Below are 19,801 nucleotides of genomic sequence, written 5' to 3'. Positions count from 1 at the left end.
TACACAAACCTACTCAAATATCCATAGCAGCTTTATTTGTAATAGTGAAAAAGTGGAAACAATCCAATGTCCATCAACAAATGAGTGAATGAAAAGTGGTTCGCCCATACAGTGGACCACTGCTCTGCAATAGGCAGCAAAACACTGATACATGGATGAACCTCAAGAACATGATGCTGAATCAAAGGACCCAGGGTTCTTCCCTTCCCACCAAAAAAGAGTACATAATACATCATGTTTCCATTTATGTGGAATTCCAGAAAATATAAACTAACTTATATAGTAACATAAATCAGATCAGTGATAGTCTGGGTATAGGGTGGAAGAAGAAATGGACCATCAGGGAACAAGAAACTTTCAGGGGTGATGAAATGTTCTGTATCTTGATAGTGGTAGTGGTTTCACAGATGTCTGTACCTGTCAAAACTTACTACACATTGTTATCAGTAAATGATTAGTTTATTGCATATAAATACCTCAATTAAGTCTGTGTTTGTTTTTTTGGGTGTGGTGGCACAAGCCTATAGTCCCTGCAAGTTGGGAGGCTAAGGTGGAAGGACTGCTTGAGCCCAGGAATTTGAGGCTGCACTATGATGGTGCCACTGTACCCTAGCCTGCACAATAGAGCAAGACCCTGTCTCTAAAAACATACATTTTTTAAATTGCTGAATTCAGGCTATGACCAATGACAGCATTCTTAAAAGAGAGTCAACAAGTCTACCATGGAGCTCTATGACCCAACCAAAAGTGGTAATAATTCCAGTGCTGACCACTTGATTATCACCAGCAGCCTGTTATGTAGATGGGCTTTTAGTTCGTAAACAGATGACTTGGTGAAGAAAAAAGGGAACTTTACTCTTCTGATTCAGGTCTGGCTGAGAACCAGGCCATGAAACACCCAAGGACCTAAGACACAATGCCCTTTTAAGACTGCTAGCATGAAAGTGGTTCTTTTCCATGCCTCATAAGCCCTAATCATGGTAGAATAAAGACTGACATCCCACAGGATGTAAGACATGTGTTTATAAAGGACATTGACTTGTGCCATCTCACTCAGGTGGGGCTGGCACCATTCCTATTTTACAGATGAGGAAACAGCCTTGGGGAAATAAAGTAATTGCCTGGAATAGTGGAGCTCAGCTGTGTTCTTTTTAAAAATTAAATAAGAAATTTTTTTTTTTTTTTTTTTTTGAGACGGAGTCTGGCTCTGTTGTCCAGGCTGGAGTGCAGTGGCCGGATCTCAGCTCACTGCAAGCCCCGCCTCCCGAGTTCACGCCATTCTCCTGCCTCAGCCTCCCGAGTAGCTGGGAGTACAGGCGCCCGCCACCTCGCCCAGCTAATTTTTTTTGTGTTTTAGTAGAGACGGGGTTTCACCGTGTTAGCCAGGATGGTCTCGATCTCCTGACCTCGTGATCCACCCGTCTCGGCCTCCCAAAGTGCTGGGATTACAGGCTTGAGCCACCGTGCCCGGCCAGAAATTTTTAAGAGATGGTCTCTCTCTCTCTCTCTCTCTCTGTCATTCAGGCAGGAGTGCAGTGGCACCATGATAGGTCACCTGTCACCTTGAACTCCTGGGCACAAGCAATCCTCCCACCTCAGCCTCCTGAGCAGCTGGGATTACAGGTTTACACCACCACACCTGCCTAAGTTTTTGTATTTTTTGTAGAGGCAGGGTTTCTCCATGTTGCTGAGGCTGGTCTCAAACTGGCTTCAAGTGATCCCCTTGCCTCGGCCTCCCAAAGTGCTGGGATTATAGGGATGAGCCACTGTGCCCAGCCTGTTCTTTTCGTCATGTGACTCCACTGGTGATAGAGTCTTGCCCCACTATGTTTTTCCCTTTCTCCCCATTTACCCTTTATTTGCATAATTCTTTAATAACAGCTTTATTGAGATATAATCCACATACCATATAATTCACCTATATAAAGTGTATAATTCAGTGGCTTTTAGTATATTCAGAGTTGTACAACCATCACCACAATCTATTTTAGAACATTTAAATCACCTCAGAAAGAAACCCTCTACCTTTTAGCTCTTACTCCGCTGTCTTCCCATTCTTCTACCTCCCCAGTGCTAGGCAACCACTAATCGACTGTCGCTGTCCTATTCTGGGCTTTCATGTAATAGAATCATATAAGATGTGGACTTTTGTGACTAGCTTCTTTTACTCAGCATGTTCTCAAGATTTATCCCTGTTGTAGCATGTACCAGTACTCCGTTCATTTTTGTGGCCAAATAATACTCCATGGTGCGGGTTAACCACACTTGATGTTTCCATTCATCAGCTGATGGACATTCACATTGTTTCCACTCTTTGGTTATTATGAATAGTGCTGCTATGAACATTCATGTACAAGTTTCTGTGGCCATGTTTTCTTTTCTCTTGGGTATATACTTAGGAGTGGAATTGCTGGGTGTCATATGGTCACTCTATGTTTAAGCCTTTGAGGAACTGCCAGACTGTTTTCCAAAGTGGCTGCTCCATTCTGCATTGCCATCAGCGGTGTTTGAGGGTTCTAATTACTCCACATTGTAGCCAACACTTGGTATGACATGATATCTCATTATGGTTTTGATTTGCATTTCCTTGATGGCTAATGATGTTGAGCATCTTTTAATGTGCTTGTTGACATTTGCATATCTCTTGGAGAAATATGTATTCAGATGCTATGCCCATTTTTAATTGAATAGTTTGTCTTTTTATTATTGAGTTGTAAAAGTTCACATACATTTTCTTCTGTGGGTTTTATACTTTTAAATTATTTATTTATTTATTTTTTAGAGACAGGGCCTTGCTGTCTCCAGGCTGGAGCACAGTGGAGCCATCATGGCTTAATGCAGCCTCAAACTTGTGGGCTCAATCCTCCTGCCTCAGCCTCCCAAGTAGCCATAATTACAGGCATGTACCACCACACCTGGCTGATTTTTTAAATGTTTTGTAGAGACAGAGTCTTGCTATGTTACTTAGGCTGGTCTCAAACTCCTGGGCTCATATAATCCTCCTACCTTGGCCTCCGAAAGTGCTGGGATTACAGGCATGAGCCACAGTGCATGGCCTTTTTTACACTTTCTTGATGGTGTCCTTTACTGCACAAAAGTTTTTAATTTTGATGTTCATTTTGTCTATTTTTTCTTTGGTTGCCTATGCTTTTGGTGTAATATCTATTGCTCTACTTTTTGCATGCCAGGTACACGGTCCTCTTTTTATCTGATCCTCAGCAATATAAGCAGATGGGCAGGATCAGGACTGCCCTTCAGATAAGGTTACGTGACTCTTCTAAGGTCACACAGAAGAGGCAGTACTGGGATCCACCGTGGGCCAGTGCAGCTCAAAGCTCTTGTTCATCATAGCACACCACAGCATAGCACAGCATCATCAGGAAGTGGAGAATAAGAGGTTCTGCCTTAGGCCCTTCACTAAAGTGCCCCCTCTTAACACCGTGTTGAGAATCCCCTTCTCAGAATGGTTCCTTGGCAAATGTTGAATTATTTCTTCCATTTTGTTTCTATGTTTTTCCAATGAAAGAAATTTTTTTAAAAAAGGAATGAACTTAAAATCTTGATTGGAAGGTAATGAACCTGCCTCTCAAGGGCCTGCCTTCCTTTGCATTCAGACAACTACTCAAGGTTACAACAAACCAATACATCCATTGGTCCCTTGTAAGAAATTCCCCAAATATCAGGAAACATTGTGGGAAAGGAATGCATCTCTTTTTTTGTTTTTTTGTTTTTTGTTTTTTTTCAGACGGAGTCTGGCTTTGTCACCCAGGCTGGAGTACAGTGGCGCAATCTCAGCTCACTGCAAGCTCCACCTCCTGGGTTTACACTATTCCCTTGCCTCAGCCTCCCGAGTAGCTGGGACTACAGGCACCTGCCATCATACCTGGCTGATTTTGTTTTTGTATTTTTAGTAGGGATGGAGTTTCACTGTGTTAGCCAGGATGGTCTCGACCTCCTGACCTCGTGATCCACCCGCCTCGGCCTCCCAAAGTGCTGGGATTACAGGCGTGAGCCACCGTGCCTGGCTGGAATGCATCTCTTTGACAATGCATGTTACTACTTAATACTGCCATTTGTTATACATAGAGCCAATTTATGGAAAAAAAGCCCTAGTTAGCTTCAAATTTTGGTCACCTGTCCTGTCAGCAGATGCATATACATTTTATAATTGTTTTCAAACTCCTGATTAAACAACATTACACTAAAGAAGGGCTCAGCTCTTAATCACTGTTCCTTGCCTGGCGTCCAGCCACAAGGTCAGAGCTTAGCAAATGTTGGTTTGAATGAGTAGTAGAATCCAAAAAAGAAAAAATCTCCTACTATTCTTACTCTCCAGTCCATTAACTTTGTAAATTCTTTGTTTCCTTTTAGTTTTCATCTAGATACAGATGTGATTTTTATTTATTTTTATTTTTTTTGAGAGAGGGTCTTACTCTTGTCCAGGCTGGAGCGCAATGGCCAGATCATAGCTCACTGCAGCCTCAACCCTCCAGGCTCAAGCAATCCTCCCACCTTGGCCTCTCGATTAGCAAGGACCGGATCACAGGGGCATGCCACTTAATTTTTTAATTTTTGTAGAGACGGGGGTCTCACCGTGTTGCCCAGGTCAGTCCCAAACTCCTGGGCTCAAGTAATCCTCCCACCTTGGCCTCCCAAAGTGCTGAGATTATAGGCAGATATGATTTTTAAATCTGTACATTAACTTCTCTGAAAATTTTGTACATACTTCTAATACTATATTATCTTCATTATTATCTTACTGTGGTGACATTACATCCCATAAATTATGCACATTGTTTTTATTACATAGTCTTTGGGGGAACTTTTTTTTTCCCTAAGTTTTCACAGTTTAGAGGAGGTCTACTTAAAGATTTCATTCTATAAAGTAACTACTTTGGCTGGGTGTAGTGGCTCACGCCTGTAATCCTAGCATTTTGGGAGTCCGAGGTGGGCAGATCATGAGGTTAAGAGTTCAAGACCAGCCTGGCCAACGTGATGAAACCTCGTCTCTACTAAAAGTACAAAAATTAGCCAGGCGTGGTGGCGGGTGCCTGTAATCCCAGCTCCTTGGGAGGCTAAGGCAGGAGAATCGCTTGAATCTGGGAGGCAGAGGTTGCAGTGAACTGAGATCGTACGACTGCACTCTACCCTGGGCAACAGAGCAAGCCTCTGTCTCAAAAAAAAAAAATTACTACTTTGAGGTTATTTCCTCAGGGTTTGTTTGAAAAATGAAATTGTTGGGGGAAGGACATACAGAGCTTGGGCATTGTCTCATTGCCAGACCGCTTCCCCCCAAATCGAGCCAATTTGCAGCATGGCCAGAATGTGTTTGCCCAAGTGGGGTTTAGTAGCTGGTTTACTTGACTGATTTTGCTGTTGTATTCATCACCAATAAGGTGGATGATGATTCTGTTTTCTTACTATAAATTAGTTGCATGTGTCCCTTAACTCTCAATCATTTCTTTCCTTGCAGTGTATCTTTGTTCTGTACCTGCTCATATGGAGAAGTTTAAAAAATACGTTTGTACTTTCTGCCCCACTTTGTCACTATCTAGTTCACTAATTGTCCTAAAGGAATTGACTTAGCTCATGTTGCTTCATCATTTATAAAAATATAAATGAGGCAGAGGTTGCAGTGAGTGAAGATCATGCCACTGCACTCCAGCATGGGCAACAGAGCAGTACCCTGTCTCAAAAAATAAATAGGCTGGGTGCAGTGGCTTATACCTGTAATCCCAGCACTTTGGGAGGTGGAGGTAGGTGGGTTACTTGAGTTGGATCCAGGAGTTTGAGACCAGCCTGGACAACATAGTGAGACCCTGTCTCTACTAAAAATACAAAAATTAGCTGGGCATGGTGGTGCATGCCTGTAATCCCAACTACCTGGGGGACTGAGAGATTGCGCCTCTACACGCCAGCCTGGGTGACAAAGTGAGATCCTGTCTCAATAAAAAATAAATTAATATAGCTTTGGAATTTTTTTCACTTATTTTTCTAGTTTCAGTTCAGCATCATGTAGTTTGAATGATTTGTTGTTTTATAGTATTGTATTTCATCTTAATTTAGTAACTCTTTGATGTGTTTAAGCACCTAATCCTTTTCATAATAAGAACAATCAAGTGTCCTTTATAAGTTGCCTTGCAATTTGAAGTAAAACTGTGTCAGTGAATTTCTATGTAGAGAACAATACTTGTCATCTGGTAGGCACATGGGTCTCTTTGAGTCACTTCAAGAATGAATTTAGAATTAATTTAGCTTAAGGTTTCTATAGTCTACTGCACACTTTAAAAATTTTTTTAACTTACGAGGCATCTTATCTATTTGAAACTAGCAACAGCCATTCTAAGTGAGGGTTTGTAAAGTCCGATACGAGATATACATGGGGCCATATGTAAGTTTCAACATAATTCTCTGACAAAATGAAAGTCTAGGACATGGGAGATACTCAAGGGAAAAAGTGGATTTGAAATGCTTGCTGCTTCCCCAAGTTTCTGACAGGTCACTTCTCAGTTGTTCATTTGGTACAGAGGAACCAAATAAGTATAGAGGCTCTTTTTGGGTTTTCTCAAAAAAAGTGATACCCACTGGGAGAGACTCCAGCTGAGTGTTCCGAAAGCCAGAGTCCTCAGCCGAGAGAACTCCACAGTCCTCAGGCAGTTCCCAGCTGGAATTCTCTGTGAAACAGCAGCAACAGCCAGCAGCTTTTTAGTGTCTGGGGTAGTTTCTGACCCATCACAGTTACCCTCATTGCTATGACAACAGGGAGAATAACTATTCAGGTTCTGTTTGATTCTAGATCCAGAAAAAGGGTTAGGCTGTTTGTTCAAAGAGCAAAAGAATTGTCCATTTCTTTGTACAATAGAAGAGGGAAAAAAATCCTTATGATTCAAGAGAAAAATGGGTGGGGCTGTCCTTTTTCCATTCCTTCACGTAAATTGTAAGTCTTAGTTCTAGCCACCACACCTTATAAGAAAAGGTCTGGGACTGATGTGAAACTCTGTACCACAGCGACACCCTACCCTGGCCGATAGTGGCAAAAGAACAAAAAGAAGGAAGTTTCCCTTTTAAATCCCCAGGAATTTTTTGATGAGATAATATTACAGAGTGAAATGTCTCGTCCTCCTATTAGTTTAGTATTTGGCTCCTGTGTAACAGTAACCCACTTAGAAGCAGGCGGCTCTTTTGAAGTTATTTTAAACTCTCAGCCTAGTGTAGAGATTTGTAACCTTGGATAAAAGCACACTAGCCCTAGTTTCAATTTTGCCCTTTCAGACATGTGGAAGGTGCACCAGTATATCTCAAGGATTTTGTACTGAAAGCTTCTTAAAGAGCTGGTCTTGGTTTCAAAGCTTGGCTTGATGTACCATACTCAAGGGAACATAGTTCTTTTTCTCCAGATATTTAACCTTGTCTGACATCGTCTTTTGGCTTCGAAGTTCCCCTACCTTCTTTGTCCATTAACAAAACATGAAACCACATGAAACCATGATAGTCAGTCTCACTGGGCTCTGACGAAATTGAAGAAAGTTCATCTTCATATTTAAACATAAAACGAGTTGTTTTATGGTACCAGAGATGGCCAGGTATATGCATTGCTTGTTGGTAGCATTTTGCCTTAGTAACTCTATTCAGAAATGCAAGTGGAATGTTCAGTGCCTCTTCTAGAGGTTATATCTGTGTCTGGGAGAAAACTGGAGCTTCTCAGAACAATCACCCTGGTTATTGTGTCTGCTGTCTCTGTAACACCCAAATCTATGTCACACTCTGATGCCACCTGGGAGCTATTTTTGGTTGCGAAGGGTGGTGAGAGCTACCGGTTCTTTCTCTTACTGTGTCTCCCTGAGTCATCACCAGCCCACATCCTGGATGGCTCCCAGAACAGCCATCTCAGACAAAGTCTCCCTTCAGATGTCCGCTCCTCAGTGCAGGGATCCTGTGGGGTCTCTCTTGGGCCTGATGAAATCCTTCCCTGCCTTTTCCAGTGAGGAGGACCCATAGAATCTGCTGGAACACTTGGAGAAAGGGAGTTATTATTTCTAGCATTGCATAAAATTTTTGATCAAAATCATTCACATGTCTGTTTATAAAAAGACAAAGCGTACATCACGGTTTATAATAAAAAAGAGCATTTTCTTGATTCACCTTCACTACCCCGATTGCTCTTCCCAGAGGCAACTATTTTCAATTCTTTAGTGGTTTCTTTTGCTCTTCATCTTTGTGATTGTTTCTAAATTTCTGTAACTCTTATAGTCAATTGCAGAATAATGTGTTGACCTCCTTCTGTAGAAAAAGACTTTGCTTTTCACTCCCCTCTTCTCATTTCTGCATTCTTCCAATGTAGTTATATCACATAGGTCATACCCTGATTATGGGTTCCGATCCTGGTGTAACTTTTTTTTTTTTTTTTTTGAGACGGAGTCTCGCTCTGAGGCCCAGGCTGGAGTGCAGTGGCCAGATCTCAGCTCACTGCAAGCTCCGCCAACTGGGTTCACACCATTCTCCTGCCTCAGCCTCCCGAGTAGCTGGGACTACAGGCGCCTGCCACCTCGCCCGGCTAGTTTTTTGTATTTTTTAGTAGAGACGGGGTTTCACCGTGTCAGCCAGGATGGTCTCGATCTCCTGACCTCGTGATCCACCCGTCTCGGCCTCCCAAAGTGCTGGGATTACAGGCTTGAGCCACCGCGCCCAGCCCTGGTGTAACTTTTTGTTTTTTTTCTGGAGTTAATCATTGCTCCCCTCACCCTGGCCCTCCATTACTTTAGTTTGCTGTAACTATCACTTGTCATCCTCTTGTTCAGAACTATAAAACTCTCCTCAGTACCATCTAACCCACTGGGTAATGAGTTATGTTTTTGTTGTTGTTTGTTTGTTTGGCTGTCCTGTAGCCTCATCCTTCTGGCCCCATCTGGACCTGTCCTTTAACAGGCTGATTGCAAAGCCATCGTCCTGGGATTTCTCTTTATTTCTCTAATCTGGGGGAGTCCCTGTGCTTGGATCCCATGCCTGCCTTTTCCTTAGTTTTATTTCCTTGTTTTGTTGTTGCTGACAGCAACTCCTGAGGTTGGACATGGGTGGGAAAATTTGAGACTTGCTTTTTTGGGGAGGACATCTTCCATTCTCCCTCCCCTTCTACTGCCCTTTCAAGGTGCTGTCACGGTAAAGGGCACCAGTGTTGTGGTCTCTGTGTATAGTAAGCAGTAGCCACCCCAGCATGTTTGGGCTGCTGTGGCCCCACAGCAAGGCCAAGGAGGAGCAGCCTTTGCTCCTATACCATTGCCAGTAAATCTTTTTTGTCCTGGGAATGTCTTTGATGACTCAATAATCAATAACTGTAAGAGCTAAGTCTTTCAAAGTTCATGCAGCAAGTTGATTAAATCCTGACGTATTTGCCCTGGTACCTCACTTAGCAGAGCAGAGACCCAAGTGGCTCACCAAAGACAGCAAGAGACATGGTAGCAGGCCTGCCTCCAGGCCAGAGATCATTTGTTCAGCCAGCAGTCATTTATTGAGCACCTGTTGGGTACAAAGCTCTGGGTAGAGTGAAAGGGGACTTCTGAATAAGACTGTCTTTCTAGAAGCAGGTGCCCATCTTAGAGGGGAGGCTGTAGGAACCAGTAAGCACCATACAAAGCATTTGAGACTCAAGAAGTATTAGTTGATTCAAGAAAGCTCCATGGAAGGGGTGACATTTAAGTTGGTCTTGAAGGGCAAAGTATTCTAGGTAAAGGCGTAAAATACAAATGAACATGACAGGTCTAGAGAAGTTGAAGGAGAGAGCTTTCCCATTGATGAAATGTCTACTGGTGTTACTATGTTGATGTATTTTATCTCATTTAATCCTTAAGGATGTCTGTATTTGTCCTTATCAGTTAAGACAGATGCTACAGTCTCCATTTTACAGATAAGAAAATCCATATGGAAAACATATAGGGGCATAGAGTGTGGAAGTACAGGCATTAGAGACTCAGAAAGGTGGGTGGAGGAGAGGAAGGGGAATGGATTATGGGAAATTACTTAATGGGTACCATTTACATTATTCAGGTGATGGATACACTAAAAGCCCAGATTTCACCCACTACACAATATAGCCATGTAACAAAATCACACCTCAATTTATACAAATAATTTTTAAAATCAAGGTTTATAGAAATCAACTCATCTGCCTAGGTGATGTGCATCATAAAAGGCAGAAATGAGATTTCAACACAAGATTGCATGATCTCAAATCTCATTCCTTCCTTCCCAAAATATCCATTGGAACAAAATAAGGAGTGAGAGGGTAAGAGTGACAGTTTCATAATAATGTCAAACTCATGATAAAGGAGTGGGTAGGCATTTTCCTTCAGTTGACTTAAGCAAGATGTTGAGTATCCCAAAGTTATTGCACAAAGAGCAAAAGTAAAACAAAATCAAAGTTATAACCCAGGGCATATTTTCTGTTATACCCTCGTACTTTCATTGTAACTTATTATTTGCATCAAGTTCTTCTGTTAATCTGCCCCAGAAGTTTTGCTTGTCTTCTCATTTCAGGCCATCCTTCCCCTTAGTATTCTCTGTTCGATGGAGTCTTGGTTCCAGTCTAAGATTTCCATGTCTATTTGATTTTTTTCTTTATGTTTTCATTAGTAGTTCATTCTGATGTCCTTGAGTTCTTACAACTCAGCTGTTTTTAACTTTCTTAAAAATAATAAGACGAAAACATAAATGTCAAGCATCTGACTAGGAAAGCCCTACGCATCCATATATTTTAAGAAAGTAAACTCAGAACTGCCTGCAACTTTTAAATGCTTATATGCTACATTAAGTTCAAAGTTAATATGCTTGAACACCATACACTGAAGTATCCTACGAAGAATTTTGAATGATTAGGCATTCAGAACCACACAGATCTTGTATGTTGTCAGTGCCTATATGTCACTGGCTGGTGTTAGCATGTGTGAATAATATGCCTGGTTTTTACCTGATGATTGCAGGGATGGCGTGGAAGCAGTGTCTAGCTGAAACTTTGGAAGAGTATAGGAATTTCTTGTGGAAAAGGTTCTTATTCTCTACAGATGATTGTTATCCAAATTAGGACCTTGGGATCTTTTAAAATTAGAGGCTAATAATTCTTTTTTATCTTTTTTAAAAAATTGAGACACAATCTTGCTATGTTGGCCAGGCTGGTCTCAAGCGCCTGGGTTCAAATCATCCTCCCGCCTCAGCTTCCCAGTAGCTGGGGTTGTAGGTATGTGTCACTATGCCTGGCTTAGGGCCCAGTATTTCTTAGGAGAAAGTAGAAATAAACATTTCATTGGGGCTATATCTTGAAAAATAAAAATGAAAGTAATGGTTTATATTTAAATTATAATTGCAGCCTTGGACTGATTTTTGAGAATAAACAAAGATTGAATCTCGTGTGGGCAGTGTGGGGATATTCTCAGCAAAATTGTATAAGACTGTGCATATGGCATCCTTTACTTAGGTTTGAGTTCAGCCGGGTGCGATGGCTCATGCCTGTAATCCCAGCACTTTGGGAGTCCAAGGCAGGTGGATCACCTGAGGTCAGGAATTTGAGACCAGCCTGGCCAACAAGGTGAAACCCTGACTGTACTAAAAATACAAAAATTAGCCAAGTGTGGTGGTGGGTGGCTGTAATCCCAGCTACTCAGGAGGCTGAGGCAAGAGAATTGCTTGAACCCAGGAGGCAGAGGTTGCAGTGAGCCGAGATCTCACCACTGTGCTCCAGCCTGGACAACAGAGACTCCGTCTAAAAAAAAAAAAGTTGTTTTCCAACTGAGAGGACTCTCACTTTTTCCAAAGGTCTCTCTTAATCCTTTGATCATTCTCTGTGGAAGCTCCCATGCGTGTTTCTTCTTTAATCCTTAACTAGATTGTTTGCCATTGGCTTTGAGTAGAATCCAGTTGTTGACTAATAGGACTTTCATGGACTCTGTTAAATTCTGCATTGGTTGCTGATTTGCAGTTCTAGTTTGCAACTTATTTACCTAGTTTAGTCACTATATCATCTGATATTCCAACAATTAGCAGGAGTTCCCTGTTGGATTAAATATGAGATTAAAATGTGTAAACCGGTCAGGTGCAGCAGCTCACACCTGTAATTCCAGCACTTTGGGAGGCCGAGGCAGAAGGATTGCTTGAGCCTAGGAGTTCAATACCAGCCTGGGCAACATAGTGAGACCTGTCTCTACACACACAAAAAAAGTCAATAAATGAGGTAGCAGGATTGCTTGAGCCTAGGAGGTCGAGGCTGCAGTAAGCTGTGATTGTGCCACTGCACTCCCATCTGGGGGACAGAATGAGACCTTGCCTTAAAAAAAAAAAAGGTGTTAACATAGTAGATGTCCAATTAATGGGAAAGGCCTCTCTTTCACTTTCCCCATAAAATGCAAACAAAATGGTATGTTCATTTGCATTTTATACCTTCGCCTAGAATACTCCATCCTTGGGACAGGTCAGTTCACTAAGGAATATTTTCACATAATGACTACCTCTGCTTCTCTATAAAAACATCTCCAGAGCTCATAACTTGGAGCCCTTGGGAAAAGAGAACCTCAGAGTGGAAGTGGCTGGAGGCCTAGGGTAGTTGATACTGTCATCGGGGCCAGCTAACAGAGACCTGAATCATATAATATGGTATTCAATAGGTGGGTCAAAGGAGCCTGTTAGATTGAATTAACAGACTTGTGCTGGAGATGTAAACTGGAATAAGGATCTCAGGAGAGAAGGAACTTAAGGTGGAAGTGGGAAAGTGGAATGGATGGTTAGGTAGGTGTTTTATCCTCTGAGATGTGATCTTAGTGGCTTCTTTACCCTCCACAAGAGGGTAAAGCATCCCTCCCACTGGCACTTTAGAAAAATATTTTTAGTTTTAAAGGCTTTCATTCCTGTTCACAAGTCAATGCCCTTTACTGGGCTGACGTGTTGCGCTGCTAAGTCACCCACCCCAGTGTTGGGAAGATTTGATAGAGGAGTTTGGAGGAAAGTGGGAAGGAATGACTGCTTAGGAGAGGAGAGAGGCTGGCAGTGAAGTGCAGCCCAGGGCACTGGCCTGACAGCCCTAAGGGACCCCTGGGTGTGTTTGAGGCTTACATAGTTCAGATTTCTGCATGCCTGGACACGCTCTCCACATGCTTTTCCTGAGGCCGTGTGTTCTGCTTCTTCAAGAGAGTAAGCCTCCGGCCTGGTCAGGCCCACTTCCACCTCACTGGCTGCAGTGGGTCAGGCCTGGGCTTTGGCTTCAGCTGCCTCTGGGTTCCCATTCCTTGTCTTCTCCCCATCCTCCACATCTGCCTCTTTCCCAAGCCTCGTCTTTTCTCCAGCTGTCCTCGACTATCCCTCCATTTCTTTCTGCCGTGGCCTTAAGTCTTTGCGTCATGGGTGTTCAGCATTTGCAGACATTTAGCTTTGCCTCATGTCATATTTACTATTGGTTTATTGTCATGTGTGTGTATGTGTTCTCCCTAACTTAGCATCTCTCAAAGTGTGTCCCATGAAATCACGTGATCAGATTAAATGCAAAACAAGTTTATAAACAAAGGGTAGGAAATGGTGGTTTTAGCAAAGGTTACAAGCCCTATTAAACCATTGGCCACTGCAGAGCTTTAATTCACACATGTAGATCCTGAGTCCCTATGAAGAGCTTCTCAGTGTTATTTACTTGTGCAAGAACCTGTTTTTCATCTTGTGGTAGGTAGTATTCTGCAGGACACAGTTTCCTGAAGGGCTGCTGGAATTCACTTAGGCTCTGGAAGGGTAGAAAGCACATTATCCTTCACTGTGGGATCCCCGTGTTAGCTGAGGACAGTGCTAGGCAGGGCGTAAGTCATTCCTGAGTAAGCTCTTAGGACAGTTGCTTTTTGTTTTTTTTTTAAACCTTTTAATTGTGAAATTCATATAAAATTCACCATTGTAATCATTTTAAAGCATGAAATTCAGTGGCATTTAATATGTTCACAGTGTTGTGCAATCTTCACCACCATCTAGTTCCAGAACGTATTCATCACCCAAAAGGAAGCCCTGTACCCATTGAGCAGTCACTCCTCATTTGCCCCCTCCCTGCTGCCCTTGGCAACCACTAGTCTGCTTTCTGTCTCAATGGGTTTGCCTCTTCTGGACATGTAATGGAATCATACAGTATGGGGTGTTTTGTGCCTGGCTCCTTTCTTTAGTAAAGTTTTGATATAGATGCAACGTCTTAGACCTGAGTGATGCCTCTGCTCCTCCAAAGCAACTCTTTATCATTGGTCAAACCCCATAAATATATAAGTAACCAAAAGCAGCCATTCATCTGGAAACCTCCAAATTGCGTGGCCAGGTTAAAAATTCTGTGGAATATTGGTTGCCGTTACCATGATTTGACCTGAGACTTCAGGAAGCTGGCTGAGCTGTGCTGGAGTGAGCCGGGTCTTGAGCCCTTTCCCGGAGGTCAGAGGTGCCTGAGCTGTTGACATAATTGGCTCATTCCTCTTGCTCACCTTTTTTCTAGTCGGAGGTCTCAGCATTTCAGACTACTCATTGTTTAATAACTGTAGAACATTCTAGAGTGGGCTGAATCCTGCGGGGGCATCCTGGAGGAAAGGTTGCACCACCCGCGGCACCACAGAACCTCCATTGGCCCTTCAGGCATATTCCGTGAGCCTGAAAGCTCCTGCAAAGTTGGATGTCCCAGGGCCCTCTATCTCATATCTTGGAATTCCCAAGGGGTGGGGTATCTCTCATCCACTATAAAGACAGCTGCTGGCTGCCCTGTGCTCAGCAGTGGTGACCTCTCACCTGCCTTATGAACTTGTGCAACCCCTTTCCTGTTGTTTCATTGAATTGTCAAGGATCTCTTATTTTTGGCCTGCACCCTTTGCCCTCCACTTGTTGCTGTCTCTGGAGTCCAAGAATACCACTGCTGAAGAGGTTACCTGCCTGCCTAAAATAACTTCTTTCAGTACACCATCTTCTGCCTAAGAACCTGTAATACTGTCTTGGTGTCCAGACTCCATCCTGATTTTTGAGCCCTTCTCTTTCCTTCTCAGTGTAGACAGTAACCGTTCCTACTCATCAGACTGGATGCATTCTTTTCCCCCCTCTATATCATCTCTTAGCAACTCCTCCCCAGGCTTGGAACTGACTTCCCTCTCTCATTTTGCCCTGGTCAGTCTAACTCTTCCTTCGAAGCTCTGTCGAGGCTCAGCAGCTGCACAAAGCCTCCCCAGCCATTCTAGCAACTCTTGCTGCCTGCACCAAACTCATGTTACACTTGAATACCACAGGATTTAGAGCTGGAAACTTTTTTTCTAAGGATTTTATCTCTTAGACTTCCCCTGTCAGATGGTCAGCTCTCAGAGGAAGGGAGGATAAAGTAAGCAAGTGGAGTGGGAAGGCACTGGATTGTGAATCCAAGGGCCTGGTGACCTCTGGGTGTGCTACATACTGGCTGTGTGTTGGAAAAGCCACTTATCTTGGATTTCTGTTCTTATCTGTAAAACAACCAGGGGATAAGGTGGGCGTATTAGTTTCCTATTTGCTGCTGTAACAAGTTTCTACAAACTTAGTGGCTTAAAGCAACACAAATATTTTCTCTTACAGTTCTGGAGGTCAGAAGTTCCAAACAGGTCTTCAGGGCTACATTCTTTTTGGAAGCTTGAGGGGAGAATCCATTTTTCATCTTTGTCAGCTTCTAGAGGCCATCCTCATTTCTTGATTAATGGCCCCCTCCTCCACCTTCAGAGTACATCAGCCTCTGCTTCTGTCATCACATCTGTTCTCCGTCTTTCTCATGCTTCCCTGCTTCCCTTATGAGGACCTTTGTGATTGCACTGGACCAACCCAGATAATTCAGGGAATCTGTCCATCTCAAACTCAGTCACATCTGCAAAGTCTCTGGCTGTGTCAGGTAACTTATGCACAGGTTCTGGAGATTAGGACATAGATATCTTGGGGACCATATTCTGTCTACAGTGTGTTCTTAGGTCTCTTGTGTTTCTAACTTGTCATGAATCTAAAGACGTATTTCTTCCACTTATTTAAGAGCTTAGCACACACAGTGCTAGGCTTATCAACTTCTTGATAAGTTATGTTTATCCCTGAGGATTTCCTCTTCTCAGATTGTTATTAGGGATTCTAGGGCCTGGTACCACTCAATGATAGAACTGTGAGCACAGACCTTAGGGTTGTTCTGGTTTGACTGCACTTTCACACGCAGAAATTTGACACTGCTTATCTACCCATCTTTGATTTTGTGCTTTGCAAATTTTGAAAAGACCTCAAAGAATTTTATCTGTTTCCCAGTAACCACGGGTAGCCTTTAAACAGCCTGTTAATTACACTGGTGATGTCTGTGGTCTCTGCATAGAGTCCGGGATGTGTTTCCAGATCCTCTTACGTAAGTTGAAGTAGACATGTTGTTGAAGTCTAGAAGCCAAACAATCTTGGATACTAACCTAGCTAGTCTTGTCTGTAATTGCTACTTAGTGTTAAATTTATGGCATTTCACAGCAATTTAGATTGGCATTTATATGGGAATTGTGCTGTTTTCTTTCCCTAGATCCTATTGGGCAGTTTCCACCTTGGATCACCATCACTTAAAAGGCAGTAAAGAAGCATGCATAATATACATTTATAATGGCTCTATTGTGTTCTCCCCAGTGCTCAGCTCATTGTGCTGAAATAAAATTCCCCTTGGGTTGAAAAACCATCCCCACTCTTAAAATTTTAAGTTTTGACATTACTTTTGGCTATAGTATCTGAGAAATACACAGTATGAGTCAAGGAAACATGTAGCTTGCCTGCTGAAGTTTTCTTTCCATTTTATTTCCTAGATGCACCCACTGGGCCTATGTAATAACAATGACGAAGAGGACTTGTATGAATATGGCTGGGTAGGAGTGGTGAAGCTGGAACAGCCAGAATTGGACCCGAAACCATGCCTCACTGTCCTAGGCAAGGTAAGCACCAGGCCCTTGGAATCACTGTGTTTCTGGTTGGTGTTTTCTGCTCTTCCATTTCAGCATTCCTCAGATAGTTGATTATGGAGAAAAGCCATGCTGGCACAGTGCTTCTTCCCAGCTGAAGTTGTCTAAGGTGGGGACTGAGACATGCCTTATAGTGGCCCACCAGTGTTTACAAGCCCAGACTCAGAGAGACTGCCAGTCTCAGAGTGGGCTCTAGCCTCTTGTCCACCATGTGGCCTTGGGCAACTTGCTTCACTCAAGGAGTCTTAGTTTCTTATCTGTAAAATGGGCTAATAATAGAGATTCACAATACTTTATCTTACACCCTTGGGGCAAGATGTTTCAGAATTCTGAGATTTGGGGAGTTTAGAAAGGCATTAAGGGGTATAGATTTTATATTAAGTAACCTCCAAGAGACCTAGGGAAGCACTCAGTAACCAAACACATTCACATTTGTATAGCAAACCATAGGGATCTTCACATTAAGTGGGATAACTAAAATCTAAATAACCTAATGTTTGTTCACGGCAGCTTTGCCTCCAGATGAGTTTCAGGTCCATTAAGTTTTGCTGCCAAGTAAGTTATGGGAAAATGTTTGGGTTTTAGAGCTTTTTTTGGTTTCAGAATGGCAGACAGCAATTATGGTCCTGTATTAGAACTTACCTCATAGGTGGTTAGGAGGTGAGATGAGATGCAAACGCCTCACACAAAAGTAAGCCCTCAATAAACGTTTGCTGCCATTGGCTACCATCACTCCATTTAGAAGTACTAAAAAAGACATTTTAGCCAAGAGGGTCAGCATTACTTTGACTGCAGTATAAGATAGAAATAAATTTACTTTGGAAAGGCACTCATCAACAATCTTAAAATATGACAGGTAACAACCTGTTTTAAACTGGATTTTGTTTAAACTGCATCATTTTGTTAAAAACAAAGGTTTAGAGAAGGTGATTTGAAGTTTGGTTGGGAGAAAGGTGGTCTCTCCTAAGGATAGTGGTACTGACTGGATATCTGTTATATTCTCAAAAGCTGCCATTCTAGGTACCATGGGGAAAGAGCTGGGGCAAAAAACTGTCCTGGTTCCTAACCTCTTGAGGCTGTCTTTGAGAAATCCAGGAGAGAGAAGGGGTAGTTTTGAAGCAGGGTGCTAGAGAGGAGACTTTCCAGACTTAAACTAGTCCCTGCCATTGTCTCTTGAAAGACCTTTGGCCCCAGGTACAGGTCTAATCTGTTTGTGGTTTTTGCATCCCACTTGTCTTCTGAATAACTTCAAGTCACTTGTCAAGTTTTCCTGCCCTTTAGTTGGAAAAAAGAACCCCACAGGAATTATTAGCTGTTTGCTTTACAGTTCACAAAGTTGAATTGAGGTGTTTTAGGTGGCTCAGGCCCTGATACTTCATCGTTTAAATAATTGGCCAGAGCTGCTTAGTGGTGGTAGGAGAGCAATGATCCCCTTGAGGATATTTTAGTGTTTTCCTAGGAGAAATGCCAGCTACATCTACAGGGTAGGAACAGTGCTTTCCTTGTAGGCATTACGCTCCTATTATAACATTTTCTCCTGTACTTTAACTGCTGTTATGCAGGAATCGGCTCCTTGGCTTCATTTGCTTTGCCCCAGTCTGGTGGGGCTCCATCTTTTTGTCTCTCGCATCTATAAATGGGTTGGAACAGGGATCACAGGGTCATCCTGTAGTTCTCCCATGGTTTAGTGGTGGGGAAACTTGCTGAAGTCACTCGGAGAACCCAACTATTTCCTCCTCTGCCTGGAACAACCATGTAGTGGTTTTACTTGGAGAGTTTTGTATGATTTGGCCTGCTGGCCCGTGATGCCAGGGGGAATAAAAAACCCTAGGCATATATTGAATCATTAAGTGCTTCTTAAGTTGATTCATTCTCCAAATATTTATTGGATGCAGGGGCCCAGAAGCTGAGCATGTGGTTCTATCTGCTTGCAAGCAGCAGCCCCCACGTTTCTCTGGAAAGGCTGATGGCGGGCAGCATTTGCACATGGTTAGTCATTGCAGTTTGGCTTTGAGTTTACACCTGAATAAAATCATTAGCACAAAAGCTTGGGCCAAAGAAAGACAGTTTTGCATTTGTTTAAAGCCTGGGCCGGTGCGGGAGGTGCGATGAGTCAAGATCTCTGTCTCTTCCTCTCTTGCTCTCCTGCCTCCCCTCTCTCTTTCTCTCATCATCTTCTTAAAGTGTGGTTGTTCTCAGTCTCAATTTCATTAACTTTGACAACTGCGTTTTCTTGTTTTCTGAGCCCCCGGGGCTGGTAGCAAAAAAATAGGTTAAAGGAAGGCAAAGTGATTCCCGCAGCTTAGTCCCTGCAGAATTCATGATTTTCTATCCATTTCTTGGCTCTGAAAAAGCGGGCAGTGGACAGAGGCAGAAAAGGCATAGGAGGAAAACTAGCTAGCTTGAGGGTGGGGGCTCCTTCCTGTGGATGTTGAAACTTGTTGAAAACCCACGAAGGGAGGACTCTGTCCGCTGCAGGCGGGCCAGGCATTCGGAAAAGCCTGTGGGGGAAGAGGGGTGGCCTAGACACAGGCTAACCCCCTCCCCAGCACCTACCCTCTTCACGCACCCACCCACTCACAGACAATGCCACAGGGCGAAACCTTGAAATAAGAGAGGAATGTCCTAAATTAAAACATGTAAATGCCTCTCCAAGAGTTCAAATAAAATTGCATTTTAAAAGGAAAAGACATAAACTTGTCACCTCAGTTTATTACTGAGTGCTTTTGAACTTCTCAGAAAAGAACGCTCTAAACTCATGAGAGAAATATGATTTATGATCCCCTCCTTCTCTTCTTTTCCATTCTGTGGGAGGAGGTACAGACAGGATCAGCTAG

The 19,801-nt window shown here is 42.9% G+C and overlaps 1 protein-coding gene across 1 annotated transcript in view; it reads left to right on the top strand.

The window, feature by feature from the left end:
- The window catches only part of ZNRF3 (zinc and ring finger 3), a 175,023-nt gene that overhangs the window by 88,473 nt on the left and 66,749 nt on the right, over nt 1–19,801 (top strand). Inside the window, 1 exon segment of the mRNA XM_007975274.3 lies at nt 16,812–16,937. Within this exon segment, the coding sequence (XP_007973465.3) occupies nt 16,812–16,937 (126 nt within the window).

This window comes from Chlorocebus sabaeus, chromosome 19, assembly GCF_047675955.1.
Source record: "Chlorocebus sabaeus isolate Y175 chromosome 19, mChlSab1.0.hap1, whole genome shotgun sequence".
In the NCBI taxonomy this organism is placed as follows: domain Eukaryota; kingdom Metazoa; phylum Chordata; class Mammalia; order Primates; family Cercopithecidae; genus Chlorocebus; species Chlorocebus sabaeus.
This window is presented reverse-complemented; position numbering and strand designations above follow the sequence as displayed.